The sequence below is a fragment of the Moschus berezovskii genome, chromosome 27, assembly GCF_049115385.1.
Source record: "Moschus berezovskii isolate FMDL1 chromosome 27, NW_MosBer_1.0, whole genome shotgun sequence".
NCBI classification, from domain to species: Eukaryota; Metazoa; Chordata; class Mammalia; order Artiodactyla; family Moschidae; genus Moschus; species Moschus berezovskii.
Window position 1 is genome coordinate 32371519 of NC_142486.1, and position 22178 is coordinate 32393696.

Here is a 22178-nt window from a genome sequence, read left to right on the forward strand (position 1 = left end):
CAGCCTCCCTCTCCTTGTTCAGCCTACAGGGTCCGCATGGCTCATGGCTGCCTGACTCATATGTGGGCCTCTGCCTTCCCGTGGCCCCTTCTCCCTGAGCCTTCTCTTCTCTCTCTTATAAAGACATTTGCCTTTGGATTTAGGGGGCACTTGGATAATCTAGGATGCTCTGAATATCCTTAATTACATCTGCAAAGAGGCTTTTCCAAATACAGTGACAATGACAGCTTCCAGGGGTTGGGACATGGACACATCTTTTGGGGGACTCTGTTCAACCCCGTCCGAAGGTCATTAAGAGCTGCCTAGAAGAGGTGTGGCCCGGAGCCCAGCCATATTCGAAGTGTTCCCTAAAGGAGGGTGATTTTCACCATGTGATCTGACACATTTATGAAGAAATAAACCACAATAAAAGCAGATGATAGCAAAGCTGTGCGTGAGCAACAGACGTGGGCTGGGGGTTCTGCTAGGGGGAGGGGAGGTGGAGATGGAGGGAGTCTCCCGAGGTTGAGCTGTAGGGAGGGTTGGGAGCCAAGAGCTGAGACCGAGCATTGACCGCGGCAGGGGAGGCGTGGGTGGCTGTGGAGAGAAAGGGACTAAGGAGCTCTGACCAGGCCGTGAGTGCACGGGGTGGGCTTTCTTCCCTAGGCGCTGGGAGGTCAGAGCAGGGGTGCACGCTGGGGCCGTGCCAGCGGGAGTGGGGGGTTGCGGGGGAGGGGAACGGAGGCAGCAGGCAGGAGGCAGGAGACCAGTTTTCAAGGGTGTCCAGTGGTTTGACAGGCGTCTCAGGCTCACAAGAATGCCAGGAAGGAAGGGATGACAGCCCTTTGTCCAACAGGGAAACCAGGCCTCAAAACAACTGACCCAAGACAGGATATCAGAACAGAGTGGTCTTTGAACCCAACTCTGGATTTCCCAACTTTAAATCCTGCTGGGGAGGTGGGCTTGTCAGGCAGGCCCCAGGGCCGCTGTGGGTCCCTTTGGTTACTTTTTATTTTAGTTTTATTCATTTATTAGTCTATTTTTAACTGAAGGATAATGGCATTACAGTCTTGTATTGGTTTCTGGCATACATCCACACCTCTGGTCACTCTTACTCTCCAACTGATAAGTCATCCCATGGCTCAACGCGCACCCGCCCGGTTGGTGGTCGTCTGCCTTACTGACCGCCCGCCCATCACCATTCTACTGGGGTCAAGGCTGTGCACCTGAATGCCAGACTGCCTGCATGGAGCCCGAACAAGATTGGGCATGCTTGAACACGTTTATTGAGTTCTCACCGTGGGCTGGCCCTGAGGAGGGGGTAGATGTCCCTATGACCCATTCTACAAAAGCAGGGAAACTGGGATTTAGAGAGGTGGATGCCCGGGGGGGAAGATCAGAAGGAAAAGCAGCAGCAGACCTGGGGTATGGGCCCAGCTCCACCTGACCCGAGGGGCCCTGCTCTCCACCCACAGACACGCCCTTTGAAAGCTGCCCCACCTTGCGGGCTAGGATGAGGGCAGAGGGCTTTGTTCCCTGTCGGCCACATCTGTTACACACCCCCTGTGGCTGGTGCCATCACAATAGGGCCCAACTATATAACCAGGGGCTGCCAGGGCCTCTGTGAAGCTGGGTCTGCCAGAAGAGGAGGAGGAGGCGGCGGCCCCTGCCCCTCTGAGCGAGGCCGCCCCCCTCATGGACACCAAGACACACAGCCTTCCCAACACCCACACCCAGACCCACAGCAACTCTCGGCCCCAAAGCCACTCCTGCAACCAGTGCAGCTGCAGCCACCACTGCCAGAGCCGCAGCCGCAGCCGCAGCCAGAGCTGCCGCGGCCGGAGCTCCAGCCAGCGTCCAAGGAGCCACCGCAGCCCCGCTGGCCACCAGTGCCAGAGCCCCGGCCCTAGCCCTCCTCTGAGGCGCCACAGATACACCATGCACTCCCACCAGTGTCCCTCGCGGCCCATCACCCACTCTTGCAGCCACTCCAAGAATAGAAAGAACATGGAGGGAAAGGTGATCAAGAGGAAGCAGGTCAAGAGGAGCAAGCAGGTGTACAAAAGAAAGAGGCAGAGCTCAGGTACCTTTCAAGCCGGCGGCCTTTCACAGGACTCCCCCAGAGAAGGGGGGCGCAGCCCAGCGGGGCTGTAGAGGCGGTGAGGTGAAGGCTGCCTCCGCCAAGTCAGAGCACAGAGGACCCACAGGCAAGGGTTAAGAGGGAGAGGGAACTATGGCAGTTGTATATATATGATGCGTTGACAGGATAGTTCTTTAATTGGATGGGTTGATTGGAAGGATGGACAAACAGCAGATTAGCTAGGTAGAAGCATGGAGAGGTGAGTAAGGCTGGGTAGATGAATAATTACGAGGTCTGTTAGACTGGGGGCAGGCAGAAGGGTTAGATGGTTGCTTGAGTGGATGGGTATGAGGAAGGATGAGGGGAAGGAATGAATCCATTAAGTGACTGAGAACCAGAAGGGATGTGACTAGATTTCTAGATTGGACTGGTCACTGGGAGGGTGCATGAATCGGCTGGCTGGGCAGGTGGCTGAGCAGATAAGGGTTTGAACACAATGGGACATCTGGAGACATGAATACTGAGAGGGGTCTAGGTGGGTGGAGGCTCAGCTTAGTGGATGGATGGATGAACGGGTAGATGAACTGACTGGACGGCAAACTGGCTGATGGACTAACTGGACCAAGGAACCAAAGAAAGATGGTGGGATTGGTGGACTGGATGTTTAAAGAATGAAATGAATGTCGGACTCGGTTGAATTCATGGGTGTATGATAAGTGAATGGATTCCCAAGTCAAAAGGACCCTGATGACTGTGGCTAGAAGTGATGACTGTGTCAGTTCTAGCCATGCCCCATATTGGATTACACATGAGCATCCAAAAACCCAAAGGAGAGGGTTAAGTGACCTTGGGAAGCACTCAGTTATTAAAGGCTCCCTTTCCCATTCCTATCCCCTAGGACGGAAGTACAACTGAGATGACACCCCACGGCTTGTTCCTGTGTCGGTTTCACCCAGATAAGAAACACCATCACACGTGGAATGCTAGAAGGAAGAAGTAAACTTTGCAGGAACATGTTACTACAGTGATATCTATGCAACATTGATTAAAGCGTGTACACTGGATGACTTATCCTTGAGTCATTTCATTAAATGTGTCGTGCTTTGGAAGCACAAAGAAGGGAAGAGGTTGGGTAGGGAAGACATGCCTTGGGATGGGATCTCATAAAAGTGTAAGTCCTCACGTGGAGCAGAAATGAATGGGAGGTAAACACACCAAGAAGTCTCTGGCATAGATGGGCGACGCTCTGCTTGGGCCGAGCCCTCCTTTGTCATGTGCACACTCACACACGGGATACCCGTGAGACCACACACTGTTTGTGTCGTCCACACGCAGTCCACACGCAAAATGAGCCAGGACCATGGCAGGAGACAGGCAGGAAGGGGGTTAGGAACATGTGCTTTGCAGTCCAGAGCATCCTGAGTTTGAGTCCTGGCTCGTTTGGTTTGCCTGCTGTGTGCCCTTAGGTTGGTGACCAACCTCTCTGAGCCTCATTTGTTTCAATACAAAAAGGATGAAGTGCTTTCAGGGGCTGGGCTGAAACACATCCACAGAAAGAACACAAACGTATAAGCACAAGCTTTGCCAGTCACGGGACTTCCCTGATGGTCCGGTGGTTAAGAATCCACCTTTTAATAATGCAGGGGACGTGGATTCAATCCCTGGTGAGGGAACTGATCCCACAGGCCACAACTAGACAGCCCATGTGCCACGAGCACAGAGCCTGCATACTGGAGCCCACGTGCTGCCAGGAAAGATCCCACATGCCGCAACTAAGGCTGGACATAGCCAAATATGGAACATTTGCCGGTCACAATAAAAGCAGAATCAAGGGAGCCGGTCTGGGTGTAACACAGAGCAACCCTGGTGGGGCTCGGGGTGGGGACAGAGTTCAAGGAAATGGAGACCCGAGGAAAGCACATTGCAGGCCAAGGGAACAGCCATGTGCAAAGCCCGGAGGGAGGGAGGAAGGAGTCTGAGGTATTCCAAAGGCTGGAGCGGCTGGCACAGGTATGCGGGGGGCCAGCAGAAGGTGGGAGCGCCAGGTGGGGGGCAGGCCATGCAGGGTTTGCAGGCTGTGGGGAGCCTGGACATTTTATTTGGTGCGATAAGTCACGGGAGGTCTTAATCAGGCAAGCAACAGGGTCGAGCATCTTTGCTGTGTGGAGACTGACTGGCAGGAGACCAAAGGGACAAGAGGAAGCGCTGTGGACAGTGTGTGGCCGGGAGGGAGGGAGCAGAGCCTGGACCAAGTGGGGCAACACAGACGTTCTTCTTGGAGGGAAGTTCTGAGATCAGAGATTCCTGCTTCGCCCCAAAACTCCTGGTTCCCTGTTTAAAAACCTAAGTCTGGAACTTCCCTGGTGGTCCAGTGGTTGAGAACCTGTCTGCCAAGGCAGGGGACATGGGTTTGATCCTTGGTCTGGGAAGATTCCACATGTCATGGAGCAACTAAGCCCGTGAGCCACAACTACCGAAACCCGCGGGCCCTCGAGCCCGTGCTCTGCAACAAGAGGCGCCACTGCAGCGAGAAACTCACGGACCACAACTGCAGAGGAGCCCCTACTCACCACAGCTAGAGAAAGGCCTTGTGTATCAACGAAGACTCAGCACAAACAGAAAGTAAGGCCACATAAAGCCATGATAGTCCCTGAAACACCTCTGCGCAGAAGCGGTTGGGAAGTGCTTCTAGAGGGCAAGTTTTAAGGGAGGAGGTAGAGACAGAGGGTCAGAGGATAAGGTCAGGGACTTTAAGACCCACTCACCAGAGGACGTCCCTATTCCCTGGACAGTGTCCTTCTCTGATATGATCACGGAAGGCAGGAGATCTACTGCAGAGAACATCAACTCTGTAACAGAGGAAGTGTGTGCTTTACGGACCCATTCCGACCCCACATTTCCCTGAAACCAACACTCAGAAAGAAGTGCCTCAGTAACACAGACACCCAGTCACATATACAAAGAAACTGCCATTCAAACCCACTCGGACGCAGAGCCCGAGGTTCACGTGCGGACTCCCAAATACACATCCCCGCCTCCACACACATACACAGGCTCTCACACTCCTCCCCTCCCACACAACGAACCAGAAGCAAGCACTTGGAGGCGCACAGCTCCCCTCCTGCAGTCAGACACCCAGTGACAAGAGGAGCTAAATCAAACCACAGATTCATTCTTTCGCTTGCTTGGTTTGAGGTGGCGGCAGCAGTAGTTTGGGGGCAGGCCTGCTGGAAACTCAAATTCAGGAAACAGAGAAGCAGATGCTAACTTCAGCCACTGAGGGGCCTGGCACATTCTCCCTGTGTTGGGATGTTGGGGTGAAGTAAGGTCTGGGGAACAGAAACAGCCCTGCCTGTGGTGGGGTTGCTCGCTCAGCTGCCTGGGGAGCCCCCGCAAGTGGACCCAACAGTCCTAGGGGTAGAGGGGGGAACAGCCAGGGAAGAGGGTACAGAGCCTCTATAGTGCTGAGACGCCTGTTAGAAGTACGATACAGGAGGAAAGAATACCTCAAGCTCTGTAAATTCGGCTCTGATCCCTCACTGGGTGACCTTAGGGCTGTCTGTTTACTTCTCCGAACCTTGGTTCAAGCAGTAAAGATTCTGCCTGAAATGCGGGAGGCCGGGGTTTGGTCCCTGAGTCAGGAAGATCCCCTGGAGGAGAGAATGGCAACCCACCCCAGTATTCTTGCCTGGAAAATCCCATGGACAGAGGAGCCTGGTGGGCTACAGTCCACGGGGTCACAGAGAGTCGGACAGGACTGAGGGACCAACACTGTCACTTTCTTTCACTCTGTAAAGAACGCCAAGGCGCCATGCTGTTCTTGATTGCAGAACCCCTGTACCAGCAGGGGCCTGGGCACACATTAGGTGCCCAGCAAATACTGGACGAACAAAGGAAAGAAGGTGCTACCTAAGGAAAGAAGGATGATACCAGATACTGGGAGGGCCCAGCAAAACAAATATGATTGAAGGCAGTTGCCTCGAGGGCAGACGTGCATATGCAGGTTGGCAGGCGACTGGGCAGTGTCTATAAGTGTGCAAAGCGTTTCTCAACACATGTGCCAGAGTTCAGGGCCTCGTGGCTTGCAAGAGCAAAAAACTGCAAACGACCCACAGGAGGGCTAAGTGAACACGCAGGTTCACTGAGGGCTATCGTGCAGTTTTTAAAAGAATGGGGTTGACCTCTGTGCGATCCCTCCAGACTGCCACGACACCACTGGGGAAGGGCAAAATTCCACACACAGCAGCACCGTACTTTAATGGGAGGAAGGCAGGCATGGAAGTGCTTAGACAAGATGTGGGAGGATACAGACTAAGCGGGTGCCTGGGGAAATGTCGGCGGAGGGGAGATGCTTGATTTTCTTCAAAAACACGGAAAAGTAACTTAGGGAGAAAAGGAAGGCGCATCAGGGGAGCATGTATGTAATAAGCGCTCAGCAAAGCTCTGTCGACTCTGGAAAGAGATAACGCAGGAATGCTGAATGTAAACTCAGTGTTTGCAAAGTGCTGTTATCTTTTCTTGACAGCGCTCGTCCTTTCTGGGCCTGCTGGTCCAGGCGAGAGGATCCAGGAGCCCCTTCCCAGAGGGACTCACCGCCCAGGGGCAGGGAGAGGCCAACGCTAGCCGCCCACTGCTGTCCCCAGCCAAGCCTCTGCCTGTCAACCGTGCAGGTGGCACCGGTGCCCCTCCGCTTCCCTGAGCCTCGTCGCCCCCCACCTGCCATTGCAGGTCCTCAAGTTTTGGCCTCCAGGCCTCTGCTGACTGCCAGGCTCTGCCAGAATGCTCGGCCTGCTTCTCTTTGGGCTGAGTTTCGCTCGCTCTTTAAAATTTGGGTCAAGGGACTTCCCTGGTGGTCCAGTGGCTAAGAATCCACCTGCCAATGCAGGGGACTTGGGTTCGATCCCTGGTCTGGGAGGATCCCACAGCTGAGGAGCAGTTAAGCCTGTGTGCCACAGCTACTGAGCCTGTGCTCCAGGGCCCGTGAACCGCAACTTCTGAGCCCGTGCATGGTAATTACTGAAGCCTGCTCGTCTAAAGCCCGAGCTCCGCAACAAAAGAAGCCACTGCAATGAGAGGCCTGCTCACAGCAACCAGGGAGTAGCCCATGCACCATAAACATATAAATGTACTCAGCCACTCAGTCGTGTCTGACTTTTTGTGATCCCATGGACGGTAGCCCTCCAGGCTCCTCTGTCCATGGGATTCTTTAGGAAAGAACACTGGAGTGGGCTGTTACACCCTTCTCCAGGGGATTTTCCCAACGTGGTGACTGAACTCATGTCCCCCATGTCTCTTGCATTGCAGGTGGATTCTTTACTGCTGAGCCACCTGGGAAGTCCAAATAAATAAATAAATTTGGGGCAAGGGTCGCATCCTCCTAGTGCCTGCTCAGCCCTGCTGGCTTGGGCAGGGGCCTTTTGTGGAGCCAGCAGATACTAGGCTTTCCACACCACAAATCTGCTGCTGGCCTGTGTCCTGAAGCAACAGGCCTTAAGCGAGAGAACTGGGACACGGTGAGCCCCTTGTCACGGCGCCTGCCACTCCCCACGGCTTTCTTACAGTGCGTGGGCTTCAAGCTGAGGAGACTCCTGCCCCCACTCCCAAGTTCCCCAAGCTGTGACAGTCAGCCCTTGTGTCTAGCTGCGCAGCTTCTGAAATTCTTGTTTCCCCTCCATGCCAGGTGCCAGAGGTGACTGCTGCTGTTCGCGTCGTCAGCTCAGGACACCTGCTTTGCCACTTATGAGATGGGGCAGGGTGGGAACCAGATGGGCCTGTTAGAATGCTGGGAAAAACAGAATAAATCAGCTCGGAGTGAGGTCCTGGGAGATTCACTGATGAAAAGGCACCGGGCCTGTCAGGCTTGGGCTTTGCGACAGTTCTCTGGGCCACTGGATGAAGGCAGCTTGCCTCAAGTCACAGTGAGGGTGGGAGCGAGGGAGGGGTGGGGAGGCGAGCTGGGACTGCGACCTGGTGTGTCACAGCCAGGGATCTCAGAAGTCGTCTTCCCAGGCCCTCCTTTTGTCCAGCTATGAACACGGTCCCAGCATTCTGAAAGCTGGCTAATACTGGATACTCCACATAATCTCTGACCTCACCTCTCCTGTTTCACCCGTCACACAGAGATCAAGGGCCTGCTGGAATGTTCCTACCAGGTCTCCCCAGGACCTGGAGTCCAGCCACCAGTTCAGGCCATGACCCCTCTCCTGCTCAACGAGAGCCCTCTCCTTGGGCTCGAGCGTCCCTTCCCCTCCACGGAAAGTGTGTTCCCATGTGATCTTCTGCCGTCGGGATCAGACAGGACTAGGTTCTACCTCACGTCACGCGGCAGCCTCTGTGGACAGAGGCCAAGCTCCAGGCTCTCCAAGACACTCTTGCCAAGTTTCACCAGCTCTTTGAGGAGCAATTTTCTCATCTGGGAAATGGCGACATAATTTCCACCTCACAGAACCACGTGCGTGCGTGTGTGCTCAGTCACATCCAACTCTTTGCGACCCCATGGACTGTAGCCCTGCCAGGTTCCTCTGTCTGTTGGATTTCCCAGGCAAGAATACTGGCGTGAGTTGCTATTTCCTTCTCCAGGGAATCTTCCCAACCCAGGGACTGAACCTGTGTCTACCTGCATCTCCTGCATTGCAGGCGGATTCTTTATTGCTGAGCCACCAGGGAAGCCAAGGGGTGGGGTGGGGGTGTAAATAAGACAATATGCCCAGACTGTCACCTGGACCACAGCCGGCTGAGCAAATGATGCCTCCTCTTCCTGGGTCCCTGGGGAGTGAGGGCTGACCCCAGAACTCAGATCTCGGGCTCCTCAAGCAGGGCTCTCTACTACAACACACACGTGTCCTGGCTTCCCCTTAGGACTGTCTTTGTACCCATTTTGGGGTCTAGTGTGGTGACAACCATGGGGGGAGGTCAGGGACAGTTGTGAGGTGTGTCCCAAGCCCCACACTATACATCACTGTGGCTACTATCTCAGCAGTCCAGAAAGTCAGTAGCCAGAGGATTCTTTCCATGCCCAATCCTGTAGCATCTCCTGGGCTGGAAGAAATGTCTCCTGCAGTCAGGGTGAAATCTAAACACTTCCCATGTCCCCACAAAGCCTGCACCATCAACTGGACCCCTGGCAACCTCCATACCTCACCACCTTGCTCTTTACACCAGATATGTGTCTCCTTTCTGATCCACAACCCTGCCGATCACTCCCACCGCAGGCCCTTTGCACTGGCTGTTCTACCTGGAATCCTTATCACCCCTTATTTAGAAAGGCCTCAACTCCAACCTCCAGCCAAGAGGCTTTCCCTGACTGCGTTTTCTCACTCTTGCCCACATCCCACAGAAACCGTGTTGCTCCTTCTTCCCTGTTTGCTATCCCATAGCACTTACCATGATCTAAATTGATCTTATGAATTTACTTCCTATTTCTCCTATGACTGCTTGAAGACCCCTGAGTTCCCAGTGCCTGGCAGATAGTGGACACTCAATAAATGTGTGTATGCGTATGTATGCTAATTGCTCAGTCATGTCCTACCTGTTGAATAAACACTGAATGGGTGAAATAAATGTCATTACCCCTATCAAGCAGATGAGGAAACCGAGCCACAAAGAAAAGAAGAAGCTGATCCCAGACTACGTGCTCATTAAGTGACAGATTGAAACCAGAATCCACGCTCTAAGACCCACTGCTCGGAGGCCCCCAGAGGTACAGACTCCCATGGGAATCTTGGTTGTAAAGAAAGGCTGAGGAGCACTGGGCAGAGGGCAGTTTCAAGATTACACGACCTGAAGGGGCTGCTTTTCCCAGCAGGACTCTGCCAAAACTAGAAAAAGAAAGTGAAAAACTGAGCTCCGGGGGCCAAGATCTTGACTCCTCCCAGCTGCTGGCTAAGTCCCTCACTTCTGCGCCTGCCAGGGCTGCCAAGGGTGGGGGAGGAGAACCAGGCCCCATGTCTGCTGTGGCCCAGCAAGCTGTGGACACAGGGCTGCCCTGACTGTCCCGTGACAGGAAATCACTTGCAAGAAGTGCCTTCTCTGTGCCTGGCCCCTTGCTTAGGGCTATGCTTTCATGCTGCTCTGTGAAGCATAAAATTTCCAAAGCCCACTTTCCAGCTGGGGCCAATGAGGCCCAGCGTGGGCAAGCTGCTGGCCTGTGGTCTCCATGGCGCATGGCCCAGCTTCCTGCGAGTCTAGGGCCAGCCCTCCACAGACAACAGCCCAGGAGACAGATGCTTGTCAATCAGCGTATTTCTTTTTCCCTTTGGTATCTGGATTTGGTTTCATTTTGAACTCAGGGCTTTAGAAAATGAAACCAAAGTTGGTAGTAACTGTCACCATCGGTGGTGAGGAGAACCCACGTGTGCTTGGCAACTTGTGCCTGCCTCACCTCTCTTGCACAACCAGAATCTGCTTGGGGCAGGGGGCGGGGGGAGGAGGAGGCCCGGCCTACTGAACAGGCAAGAAAACTGAGACTCAGAAGGGCCCAGAGCCAAAAACAGGGAGACAGAGGCTTGGCTGCCAAGACCTGGAGCCTCCCCAAGCTCACAAACAAGAGGGAAGTCGGCAGAATGGTCCTCACTCCTCCCCAGGCAGGCTTAGGATGCAAATGCATCCCTCTGATTTCCTTGGTGTCTACTGTTTTACCAGAAGACAGACCAGGATTGGAGACCACCAGGAATCCGGTTGGGGTGGAGGATGGGGAGAGGAGGTGGGAAGGAAATTTATAGCACAGCAAACACGGGTGAAAGCTTTAGGGTCTGAGCTCCTGGGTATGAACCTCTGCCCTGCCCCTTCTGAGTTGTGTGCCCCTGGGCGAGTGACTCCACCCTCAGTTTCCCTATCTGTAAAATGGACAGATTGGATCGTGGTGTCAGTTCAATGGTAAAATATTTATTACTCAGCCAGTTTAGGCCAGTACATCATGTGTGTGTATGCTAAGTCGCCTCAGTCACGTCTGACCCCATGGACTGTAGCCCGCCAGGCTCCTCTGTCCATGGGATTCTTCAGGCAAGAATACTGGAGTGGGTTGCCATTTCCTTCTCCAGGGAACCTTCCTGACCCAGGGATCGAACTCACGTCTTTTATGTCTCCTGCACTGGCGGGTGGGTTCTTTACCACTAGTGCCACTTGGGAAGAACCTAACACGTCACAGGTAACAGTAAATGAAATGAAGAGGGGGGCTCCGTGGGGATGGGTGGGCATGTGGCTACAAGTAGGGGGCCGAGAGGAGGAGGTCCTAGTGCTCAGGAATAAGAGGGAACTCTTCGAAGTAGCCATCCGGGCTGTCAATGAGTGGTAGGGGGCATATGGGCCATCAGCTATAGATCTGTGCTGGGCAAGGAGACACGCTGGCAGGAAGACAAGTCACGCAGGAGCCAGCCCAGCCTGGCTGCCTTCTCTGGGCCTGGACCACCCGCCTCGAGCTCAAGGGAGGAAGTGCTGTGTCTCCCCACTGCCAACAGGCAGGGGCCTGGTTAACCCCCCATGCAATGCTCTCCTTCTCCCCCACCCATGCCGTCTATGGCCTGCTTTCCTCGCACTAGGACTTCTAACATGAAGCCACAGCTCCAATATGACGTCACAGCTGCTGACGGCCGCCGATGAACAACAGCAGCAAAAGCAAACACCTACTGAATGCCTCTGATGCACCAGGGACTGGTGTGAGCACATGACCCCAGTCACTCTTTTAATCCCCACACTATGAGGGAGATGCCGTTACCCCCTTCAGAGATGAGGAAACCAGGCAAGGGAGTTAATTACACGTCCAAGGCCAGAGGGACAGAAAGTTGCAAAATTAGAATTGGAAACTAGACAGACTGCCTCCAAAGTCCAGCTTTTAAGCACTGCTTTGTGCTGTCACCCACCACAGGGCAGCCCCCTACAGTCCCGAATGACCACAGCACCTGAACACTGGCACAGGCATGGCTATGCATCTTCTTATACTCTTGCACACACACACACAGACACACACACACAGATTCACACACAGACAGACACACACAGACACACAGATACACACACACACAGACACACACATGACCCAGGACAACCACATCAACGACCAAATCAGCTGCTGCACGGATTCCGGGAGACAGTGGGATCCTACACAAGGCGGGTTCTGGGTCATCCTCTTGTGTTCACGAGGAAATACGGGGGTCCTGGGCTCTGCCTGGGGCCAGGGCAGGAGAATGTCGGGGAGACTGGCAGGAGGACCTTGGCGCCAGGGCTTGGAGACAAGCAGCAAGCTCGGCTGCGGTCTGAGAGTTGCCTGTAGAGGGCAGTGTGTGCCAGTGTTGGGCAGGACCCTGCCAAGCCTAGCTACTCCACCTGACCCCTCCAGGGTGTGAGACTCACCCCCCACCAGCCGGTCCCCAAGCTTATTTGTTCTTTCATTCAAAAATACATGTACTAGCCAGGCACCTGCTCCATGCCCTTCTATGACAAGACAGCTTCATACACAAATGTACAAACTGTAGCGGGTACACCATCATTCCAAGACCGGAGGTATGAGTGTGGGGAGGGAGCAGTTGGGTGGGGGGGGGTGGTGGGATCTGTAAAACAGAGGAGGGAGGAAGAGGAGGGGCTGGCCAGGAAAGCTCAGAGTAGGCTTCAGGAATGATCACATCTGAAAATGAACTCTCTTTTCACTGGGCTCCAAAGTGCATTTAGAGGTGCCCAGCTGCTCCCTCCTCTCGCCAGACTAAAAGCGAGCAGAGTGTGCCTCTTTTGGAGCTCCCCCTCTGCCGGTCACCGGGCCTCAGTTTCTCCAGCTGTCTGGCAGGAGAAAAGTCAGGCCAAGGCCGCCGGGGACCTTGCCAGGCCCCACCCGGTTTCCAAGGAACTGGGCTCGCAGTCGAGGTACCCCTCCCGCGCCGCCAAAGGGTTCCTCCGAAGCCTGTGGTCAACCCGCCGCTTCCTGGGAACCCCAAGCCAAGACCAGGGACAGCGACAGGCAGGGAAGGATGCGGAGGAGGAGGCCATCTAGAGTCTCCGGGACGAGGGGGCAGGGCCAGGTAATACCCGGGATAGGGTGGAGGTGTCCGGCTCCAGAGTAGAGGACACAGGTCTATCAGAGATGGGTGCTGAGACAGCTGGCGGAGGTGACGGGTGTGTCAGGGGCAGTCCGGAGTATCCTAATGGGCTTGCCTGAAGAAATCTGCGACCGAAGGCAATGGGGGTACCGGAGGGCCGCCAGGTCCGAAAGGGGGGGTGCTAAAAAGTGCCCGGGAGGTTCAAGGGCAGTGCTAGAGACTTTGACAGACGGGTCCTAGGACAGGTGCGAGGCTAGATCACGGCTGGGGGACCTCCCTGGGGAGGGGTCCCGGATTTGTGGGAAAAGTCGAGTGGCGCCGGCCTCCGCGGTGAGCAGAAAAAGAAACCGAAAGTGGCGCGGAAAGGCGGGCCTGGAGGGGGCGGAGCTGGCAGGGGCGGGGCCTCGCAAACCCCACGCCTCCAAGCCGGTTTAAAAGACTGGTGCAGGGGCGGGCGCGCAGCAGAGAGAGCTGCGGCCGTGGCAGCTGCACGGCTCCCGGCCCCGGAGCATGCGCGAGAGCCGCCCCGGAGACCCCCGCCGCCCCGCCCGCGGCGCCCCGCGCCCCGCCGCCAGGTGAGACGGACGCTGGGCGACGAGGCTAGAGGGAGAGGGGAGGGACGCACGGGACCGCCCGGGGCCGGGGCGGCCTCGGGGGCTGCCTGGTGGGGTCGCGGCCGCCACGCCCCTGGCCCCTGTGGGCCCCAGCCTGGCGGACCCCGCGCTTGGGGTATCCGCAGCGCCGCTTTTCTCCTCGAATCGCCCGGACGAGGCGCACATTCTCGCCCTGGCCGGCAGGCGGCAGCCGCGGGGCGGTGAGCCGAGGACCCGGTGGCCCGAGTCCCGGGCAGGCTTCTGCCCGGCGCCCCTCTCCACGCCCCCTTCTTGGACTCGGCCTCGGAGGCGGCATAGCGCTCCGCCGAGCTCCCACCCGGCAGCAAGGGTGCCAAGGGCGGGCAAGCCCATTTTCTGGATGAGTCCACTGAGGCCCAAAGGGCCGCGCGGACGCGGGCTTGAGCCCTCGGCCCTTTAGGAGCGGCTCAGCCCGGGGCCCCGCCCCTCCCGAGCTGCCTCGCGGGCCCTCACCTGCCCAGCCGCACCCGGACTCCCTGCTCACTGCTTGTCTCCCCCATCAGCGCACCCCCGGACGCTATGGCCCACCCCTCCGGCCGGCCCCGCGTGTAGGATGGTAGCACACAACCAGGTGGCAGCCGACAATGCAATCTCCACGGCAGCAGAGCCTAGACGGCGGCCAGAGTCTTCCTCCTCCTCCTCCTCCTCCTCTTCCACCTCCTCGCCCTCGTCCGCGGCCCCGGCGCGCCTGCGACCCTGCCCGGCGGCCCCGGCCCCGGCCCCGGCCCCGGGCGATACGCACTTCCGCACGTTCCGCTCGCACGCCGAGTACCGGCGCATCACCCGCGCCAGCGCGCTCCTCGACGCCTGCGGCTTCTACTGGGGGCCCCTGAGTGTTCACGGGGCACACGAACGGCTGCGCGCCGAGCCCGTGGGTACCTTCCTGGTGCGCGACAGCCGACAGAGAAACTGCTTCTTCGCCCTCAGCGTGAAGATGGCCTCGGGCCCGACGAGCATCCGCGTGCACTTCCAGGCCGGCCGCTTCCACCTGGACGGCAGCCGCGAGAGCTTCGACTGCCTCTTCGAGCTGCTGGAGCACTACGTGGCGGCGCCGCGCCGCATGCTGGGGGCCCCGCTGCGCCAGCGCCGCGTGCGGCCGCTGCAGGAGCTGTGCCGCCAGCGCATCGTGGCCACCGTGGGCCGCGAGAACCTGGCGCGCATCCCTCTCAACCCCGTCCTCCGCGACTACTTGAGCTCCTTCCCCTTCCAGATCTGACGGGCCGCGCACCGCAGCATTAACTGGGGCGCCCTCTTATTATTTTCTATTATTAATTATTATTCCCCTGGACCATGTGGGTGCCCTCCCCACCTGGGTTGGAGGGAGCGGGCGTAGGGGGCGAGGCGCCTCCTGCCCTGGGCTGGAGACCAGGCCGCAGACCCCTCCCCACCTCTTGAGGGGTGCCCCCTCCTGGTGCTCCCTCTGGGTCCCCCTGGTTGTCGTAGCAGCTTAACTTAAAACTGTTTCTGGGGCCAGGGCCTGAACTCGTACTCCTACCTCTTCATGTTTACATATACTCAGTATCTTTGCACAAACCAGGGGTTGGGGGAGGGTCTCTGGCTTTATTTTTCTGCTGTGCAGAATCCTATTTTATATTTTTTACCACCAGTTTAGGTAATAAACTTTATGAAAGTTTTTTTTTTTTTAAGAAAAAAAAAAAAAAGATTTCTAGAGCGTGTGGTTTGGTCAAAGGTTTTCCACAGTTCTGAGTAGGTTCGGGTTCCTAATATTGACCTGGGTGTGGCTGAAGGTGGTGTGTGGCCCCCCCAGGTTCTGTGGCTGGAAACCCCACATGATTTCACCCTCAGCTCTCAGGGGGAGAGGAACCCTTGGTCTAGTTTTGGTATTGTGTGTCTGGTAAAAGGGCACTTCGTGTCTGAGCACTTAGTGTGTGCCGGGTCCTATTCCATACTTCATTTACATACGCTTAAATTTACTTAATCTATAAAGACTACCCTTTGAAGCAAGGCTCTTATCCCCATTTTATGGAAGAGAAAACCGAGGTAGGGTAAATTTGCCTGTGGTCATTCTGGTGTCCTCAGAGAAGACACTTGGGCCTTTTTTTGGCCGTCCTCCCAGAAATCTGTTTGAAATGGATGACAGAGGGGAAACTTCTTTCGTTCTGTGACCACAGCTTCTTCCAGGAAGAGGGTGGGGGTGGGGGGGTTGATGAGTTTTTGGAAGGAGGAGTGGTACATTCTGAAACTCGTATCTAGGGAGACAGAGATACTGAGATGGGATGGGGATAACAGGGTCAGGTCTGAACTTCCTTCTTCCCGCCTTGTCTTGTCTCGTGTACTTTTTGGTGAACACGCAACCTGCAACCAGAAAGACGCTCTGTGGTCTGTGGTGGCAGGAGGGCCCTGTTGGCAGCTCTGGGCAATTCCCTTTGCCTCTAGGGGCCTCAGCGACTGCCTCTAAAATGGCTTGCTGGAAGAGGTTGCTTTGCTGTAACCCTCAGCAGCAGGTACTGATGCATAGTGGATGGAGGAGGTGATGTTTTCCAAAACTGGGGCTGGCCAGCATCACTAGAGAGTGCCCAGGACATGGGTTTTATGGCTACTCCTGTATCTGTGGCCGGTCTGCTGGGCACTCAGGGCTGTGGTGCTACACCCGGTGAATCGAGTCATTTTCAGGTGTAGGGTTAAGTGACCTCACAGACACATCCCACTTCAATTTTAGAACTCTGAATGGCCCTCTGCAGCCCTGGACATGCTTATAATGGAGTGTCCTAATATTTAATAATACCTTTCAGACTTTAAAATGCAGCATAAAATTAACTTGATAGCTGGAGAGCTGGAGTGGCCCAGGCTTGTCTTAGGGATTAAATAGGTTTCAGGCCCCAAGGTTAAGGATGGCCAGGAGAGATTTAGGATCTCAGAGAGCTTTGGCAATCTCATCCTTTAATGAGGCAGGGTGGGAGGGAGGTGACGTCTGTATGCCTCCAAGGAATCACTGCTTTTTCTTTTTTGAACTGTCTCCGTTCCCTTTGTTCTGTGCTTTGTGGCTCAAGTCTTGTGTTCAGACTTTCCAGTCTCCTACCCAGCTTGGGCAGGGCAAGGAGAAACCCAAGAAGGCAGTGCTTGAGCATATGGCAGACACTTAGTGAGCACTTACTTTAAGTATGCTGGGCCCTGTGCTACTTTGTTTAAGCCTCTCAACTGGCCTGTGAGTTAGAAACCTCTCCCCCTTTATATAGATGAGAAAACTGAGGCGCAGAGAGGCAAAGTAGGGCATACTGCAAGTGGTGCAGCCAGATGGCAACTCGGACAGTATTGCTTCAGAGGCTGGGTAGTACTAGCCTCGTGAGGGCCTAACAGTCGAAATAATAACAATAGTAACAACTATTAACATTTATGTCAGCATCACTGGGAAGGCACCATTCTGAGCGCCTAGTCACCTATATTAAAACATTCAACCTTCACCTGAGCCTTAAGATTTAGGTGCTATTAACTAACATTCCCATTTTACAGATAAGGAAAAAGGTCCTCATCTAAGGAGGGATAAATGGCAGTCAAGTTTATAATATTTCCAGGGTTTTTCCCCCTCAAAAAAAAGCTTAAAAGTCACATCTTCATTATCCAAACTCATACACAAACCCATTTCCCTTAGCAAAACAGCTGAAACTAAAGCTGTACTCACACTCCCCAGAGCTGGCCCCTTCTCTTTGTGAGTCTTTTTTTTTTTTAAAGCTATACTGCCATACATAAAGTGCCCTGAAATGACCTAGAAGCCCCCCACCCCCCACCCCGCCGGAGCTGCACTTCAGACCCCAAGTAACTGATGGGCGCAGCAGTGCAGACGCTGCAGGGCAGGAGGGCGGGGAGGGGGGCGGTGCGCACCCCGTGGCTTCCCCGTGGTGCAGGCCCTCTCAAACCTCAGCTTCGTGATTCAGCAGCACTGACGTCAATTTACAAGAATGAAAAGTGAGAGGAGGACTGGTGTATGTGTGGGCCTGGGCTGGGGGCCCAGGTGCGACTGAGGTATTCTTCCCACTGACAGCGGTGAGTGGGGCAGCAGAGCGAGGGCAGGATGGCAGAGGGGCTGCTCTCCAGGACGACGCGACTGTGGGGCGAGAACAGCTCTGACCCGCATCAAAGCCTTTCCTCAGCAGGGGACTCTGCCCCCCATTTCAGAGATGAGGAAACAGAGGCCCAGAGAAGTCCTGTCACTTACTTAGGGTCACACAACTCAAAAGTGATAGCCAAGACTTGCACCGGGTCTGCCGCACACGCAAGGCAGTTGGTTTCTTCAAGAGTGGAGGAGGGATGAGAGAAGAACCCTGTGAAGAGACATTTCCCCAGGTCTCGCTTCAGCCTGCTCGATCTTCCCAACTTGAGTGGAACTGTTAACTGTCCCCCAGACAGGAAGTGCAGAGCTGAGCCTCTTCCTGAAGTGATGCACATAAAACATTTAGCCCAGAATCTGGCCATACGTCTCCAAGTGATGTGGTGCTCAGTAAATGATAATGAGGTTCAACAAACATGCACTGAGCACCGACTTCTATATTCCAGGCATTACTCTTAAGCCCAGTGGATACAAGAATGGACATAATCGAGGGAGTCCGGCCCCTGCTCTCACGGAGTTCACGTTCAGGGCCTCAGACTGTTAACTAACTAAATATGAAACTAAAGGCACCAGAACATTCCAAGTAATGACAGTACTCAAGATGACAACTCAGCTAGGTGGTGGGACAGCGGATTGGGACTATTTCAGAAAGAAAGGAAGGCCCCTTCAAGGTGACACTGAAATTGTGCCTGGAATGACAGGCAGAGCCAGCCGGGAAGGCAGGCATTTCAGGTAGAGGGAACAGCAACTGGGAACGAGCTCAACCCAGTCCAGTGGCTGGTGAAGCTGGAGGGGAAGGGACTGAGTGAAGGCGAGTGGCAGGAGGTAAAGCGGGATGGGAGGGCAGTGGGCACAGCCACTGGTGAGGAGTGTGCATTTGAACTGTGATGGGGAGCCAGGGTGTGACCCGATCTAATCTGTGCTGTGATCAGATTCCCTGACTGCTTCCCTGCCTTATTATATGTGTATCTGGGTGTGTGTGTGTGTGTGGTGAAGGAGGGGGTCATTCTTGGTCAGACCACTCAGCTCCAGCCAATTGGGCCATAGAGAGGCAGGGATAGTCACAGGACCTGCCAGGACTGGTGCTGAGACCAAATATGGGCCAGGCAGACCTGGGTCAGGCATCAGTCAGAAACCTCAAGTATGATCAGATCCCCAACCTAGGTCTGAACAAACTCCCAGCGCACAGCCCCACAGCCTCCAGTGAGCGGCTTCTTGGAGCAGCCGGCCTCAGCTTTGGGAGAGGAAGCACAGGACCAAGGAGGAGGTGGATTGGGCCTGACATAGGCTGGGAGTGTCCAGTGCCTTTGCATCCCCCTCACCTGGGCAGCGCCTTCACCTGGCGTCCACTACCGTCATCCAGAGACTGGAGGCTTCTAGGGAATAAAATAGCCCTGGGCCGATTCTAGGGGTCTCAAGGTCCCTCAGAGAGCGGAGTGCGGTCTTCAATAAAGCAAATTCACACAGGGACAACAGTGCTGTTCCCGCGCCTCGTTAGGTCTCAAGGTGCAGCGCTTGTCCACGTACGAGCGCCGTCGCCGCAAGGCCTCGCCGGGCCCCAGGGCGCCCAGGCCGCCGCGTGCCGCGCACTGATGACGTCACTGCCGCCCTCACCTGCTCCTCGGTGTGGTCAGCCTCGGCTCTGGACCCCCTGCCCCGCCCCCGCACTGCGGCCCCTCTGGCCTCCGTGGGGTCCTAGCGCCTCCCTGTGCCTGCTGCCCGCTTGGAAGACCTCCCCAACCCCCACCGGCACTACCCTCCCCACCCCACCACCCACTCACAGAGGGCCGTCACGTCAAACCCATAGGAGCGGGATCTCCCAGCCCCCTCTGGTCTTAAGAGACCAGAAAGAGCTTCCACTCCATACCAATGCACACCCGCCACTGCTGCGCCAACTCACACGGCCCTTAGATCCTGAACGCTAAGTTTCTCACCTGCAAATGAGATTAATCAATGTACCGGTCCCATGGAGGAGATTAAGGCGGTACCTGTAAAGAGTTCAGCACGTGATAGGTCTCCAGTAATCAGGGCTGACCTCTCTGCTTTATGATCCTTACCTTGCTGCTGTTTTAATATAATGCCAATTACTGAGTCCCTGCTGCTGCTGCTGCTGCTAAGTCGCTTCAGTCGTGTCCGACTCTTAGTGACCCCATAGACGGCAGTCCAGCAGGCTCCAAGGATTCCCCAGGCAAGAACACTGGAATGGGTTGCCAGTTCCTTCTCCAATGCGTGAAAAGGAAAGGTGAAAGCGAAGTTGCTCAGTCGTGTCTGACTCTCGTGTCTGATTCTTAGCGACCCCATGGACTGCAACCTACGAGGCTCCTCCATCCATGGGAGTCTCCAGGCAAGAGTTCTGGAGTGGGGTGCCATTGCCTTCTCCCTAAAGGATGCTAATACTTGGCCCAGGTTGCATCATGGAGATGGGCTCAGAAAAGTGAAGGAATTGCCCACCCCCCACCTCAAATGTGTAAATGGCAAAGTCAGAGTTTGACTCCAGGTGCTTGATGCCCAAGGTCATGATCTTACCAACTACAATGCCCAGGGGTTCATGGGTTAATAGGTTTCTGAGACTTAGGGCCACCCTGGAGGATGTTCAGAGCCATACAATCAGCCAGGGCTCAGAACACCTCATTCATCCTTTTCCCCCTAGTACAGGCTGGGAAGCCAGGCAAGACAGTGGGCTGGTAACATATGCAAGGTTGCATCAAAATTCAGTCTAGGAGAGGGCTGCTTGATCAGAAGGGACCCTGGGGGAGTGGCTCTGGGGCAGTCCTGGCAGCTGGGGGGGAGGGGTGTGTGTGGAGGGGGAATGTATGCAAATGCTGAAGGGCAAAGACAGGAATGGTGTGAGCCTGACATCTGGATCCTGAGTTAGGAGGGTGACATTCGAGGTTGGCCCCACCTGGGGACCTGCAGTGGCCTGTGCGATGAGACACTCCCTCCCATACCTCCCACACTTGGGTGCAGCCGGGAGGGGCATCCAGGAGCAGGGTGGAGAGGAGGGGGTGAGGCCTGGGTAAGTCAGCCTTGGGGGCCCCTCCCCTCAACATTTCACGGTGGGAGGCGGCAGGGGGGAGCAGAAAGACCTGGGACCCAGGCCCTGGGTTACAGTCCTGTTAACAGTGTGACTGTAGTGGCCTCATCTATAAAACAAGAATTAGATTCAATGCCGGAGAAGACTCTTGAGAGTCCCTTGGACTTCAAGGAGATCAAGCCAGTCCATTCTAAAGGAAATCAACCCCGAATATTCATTGAAAGTACTGAGGCTGAAGCTCCAATACTTTGGCCACCTGATGCAAAGAGCTGACTCATTGGAAAAGATCCTGAAGCTGGGAAAGATTGAGGGCAGGAGGAGAAGGGGACAACAGAGGATGAGATGGCTGGATGGCATCATCAACTCACTGGGCATGAGTTTGGGCAAACTCTGGGAGACAGTGAAGGACAGGGAAGTCTGGCGTACTGCAGTCCAGGGGGTCACAGAGTCGGACACGACTGAGTGACTGAGCAAGACTAAATGAGACCCACTCTGCCTTGCTCCAGCAGGGCTATGAGGATCAAATGATTTACTCTAAGTGGAGATAACTTGGATCATGACACAAACATAGAGGTTATAATAATTATTACTATTTTGCTTCACACGGGCCGCCCTGTGTATCTGAGTGAGCACAGCCATGAAGTCAGACAGACTTGGTTGCATTCTCAACTTGTCATTTGCTGCAAACAGTCGAGGCTACCAGCTCATCATGTCAATTGCTCACCAGACACTAGGCATTGTTTATGTAATTCATGCATTGTATTTCACTTAACCCTCACAAGAACCATATGAAACAGACACTGTTATGATACTCATTTTGCAGATGAGAAAACAGAGACACAGAGAGGTTAAATAAAGTGCCCAGGGTCACACAGCGGCTATGTGGCAGAACCTAGGAGGTTCCAACACAGGCAGCCCGATTTTACAGCCGTTCCCTCGCTTTAAGCTAAGGTTTCCAAACTATCGGACACCAGAGATCCACTTTTATGATTTTTGCCAGCTCTATCCAAGTTGCAGCTGTTATGTTATTCAATGATGTTCTTCAAGTTACTCGGTTTCCTTAGGTAAGTTTTATTCAAAGGGAAATGCATCATTACTATACACAGAAAGCCAGAGTCACCTGCCACACAAAGGTAACCCTTGAAAAAAACGCAATGAAATTCAAACAGTGTTAGTAAGTTTTAGCTAGAGATTGGTGTCTTGCTCTGCTTTCGGAGAAGGTCTGCTGTATGTGGGCTTCCCAGGTGGTACAGTGGTAAAGAATCCGCCTGTCAATGAAAGAGCCAAAGGAGATGCGGGTCCGATCCCTGGGTTGGGAAAATCTCCTGGAGGAAGAAACGGCAACCCACTCCAGTATCCTTGC

The 22178-nt window shown here is 54.9% G+C and overlaps 2 protein-coding genes across 2 annotated transcripts; both read left to right on the forward strand.

The window, feature by feature from the left end:
- The first annotated feature begins 1674 nt into the window (after nt 1-1674).
- Nucleotides 1675-13037, forward strand: TNP2 (transition protein 2). The gene is made up of 3 exons (XM_088833047.1): nt 1675-2062; nt 8180-8317; nt 12814-13037. The coding sequence occupies exons 1-3, from the start codon at nt 1675-1677 to the stop codon at nt 13035-13037; spliced, it is 750 nt and encodes a 249-aa protein (XP_088689173.1).
- A 480-nt stretch (nt 13038-13517) lies between these two features.
- SOCS1 (suppressor of cytokine signaling 1) lies at nt 13518-15676 on the forward strand. Its single transcript, XM_055408888.2, has 2 exons — nt 13518-13658; nt 14219-15676. The coding sequence occupies exon 2, from the start codon at nt 14269-14271 to the stop codon at nt 14929-14931; it is 663 nt and encodes a 220-aa protein (XP_055264863.2). The 5' UTR covers nt 13518-13658; nt 14219-14268; the 3' UTR covers nt 14932-15676.
- Nucleotides 15677-22178: the final 6502 nt, after the last annotated feature.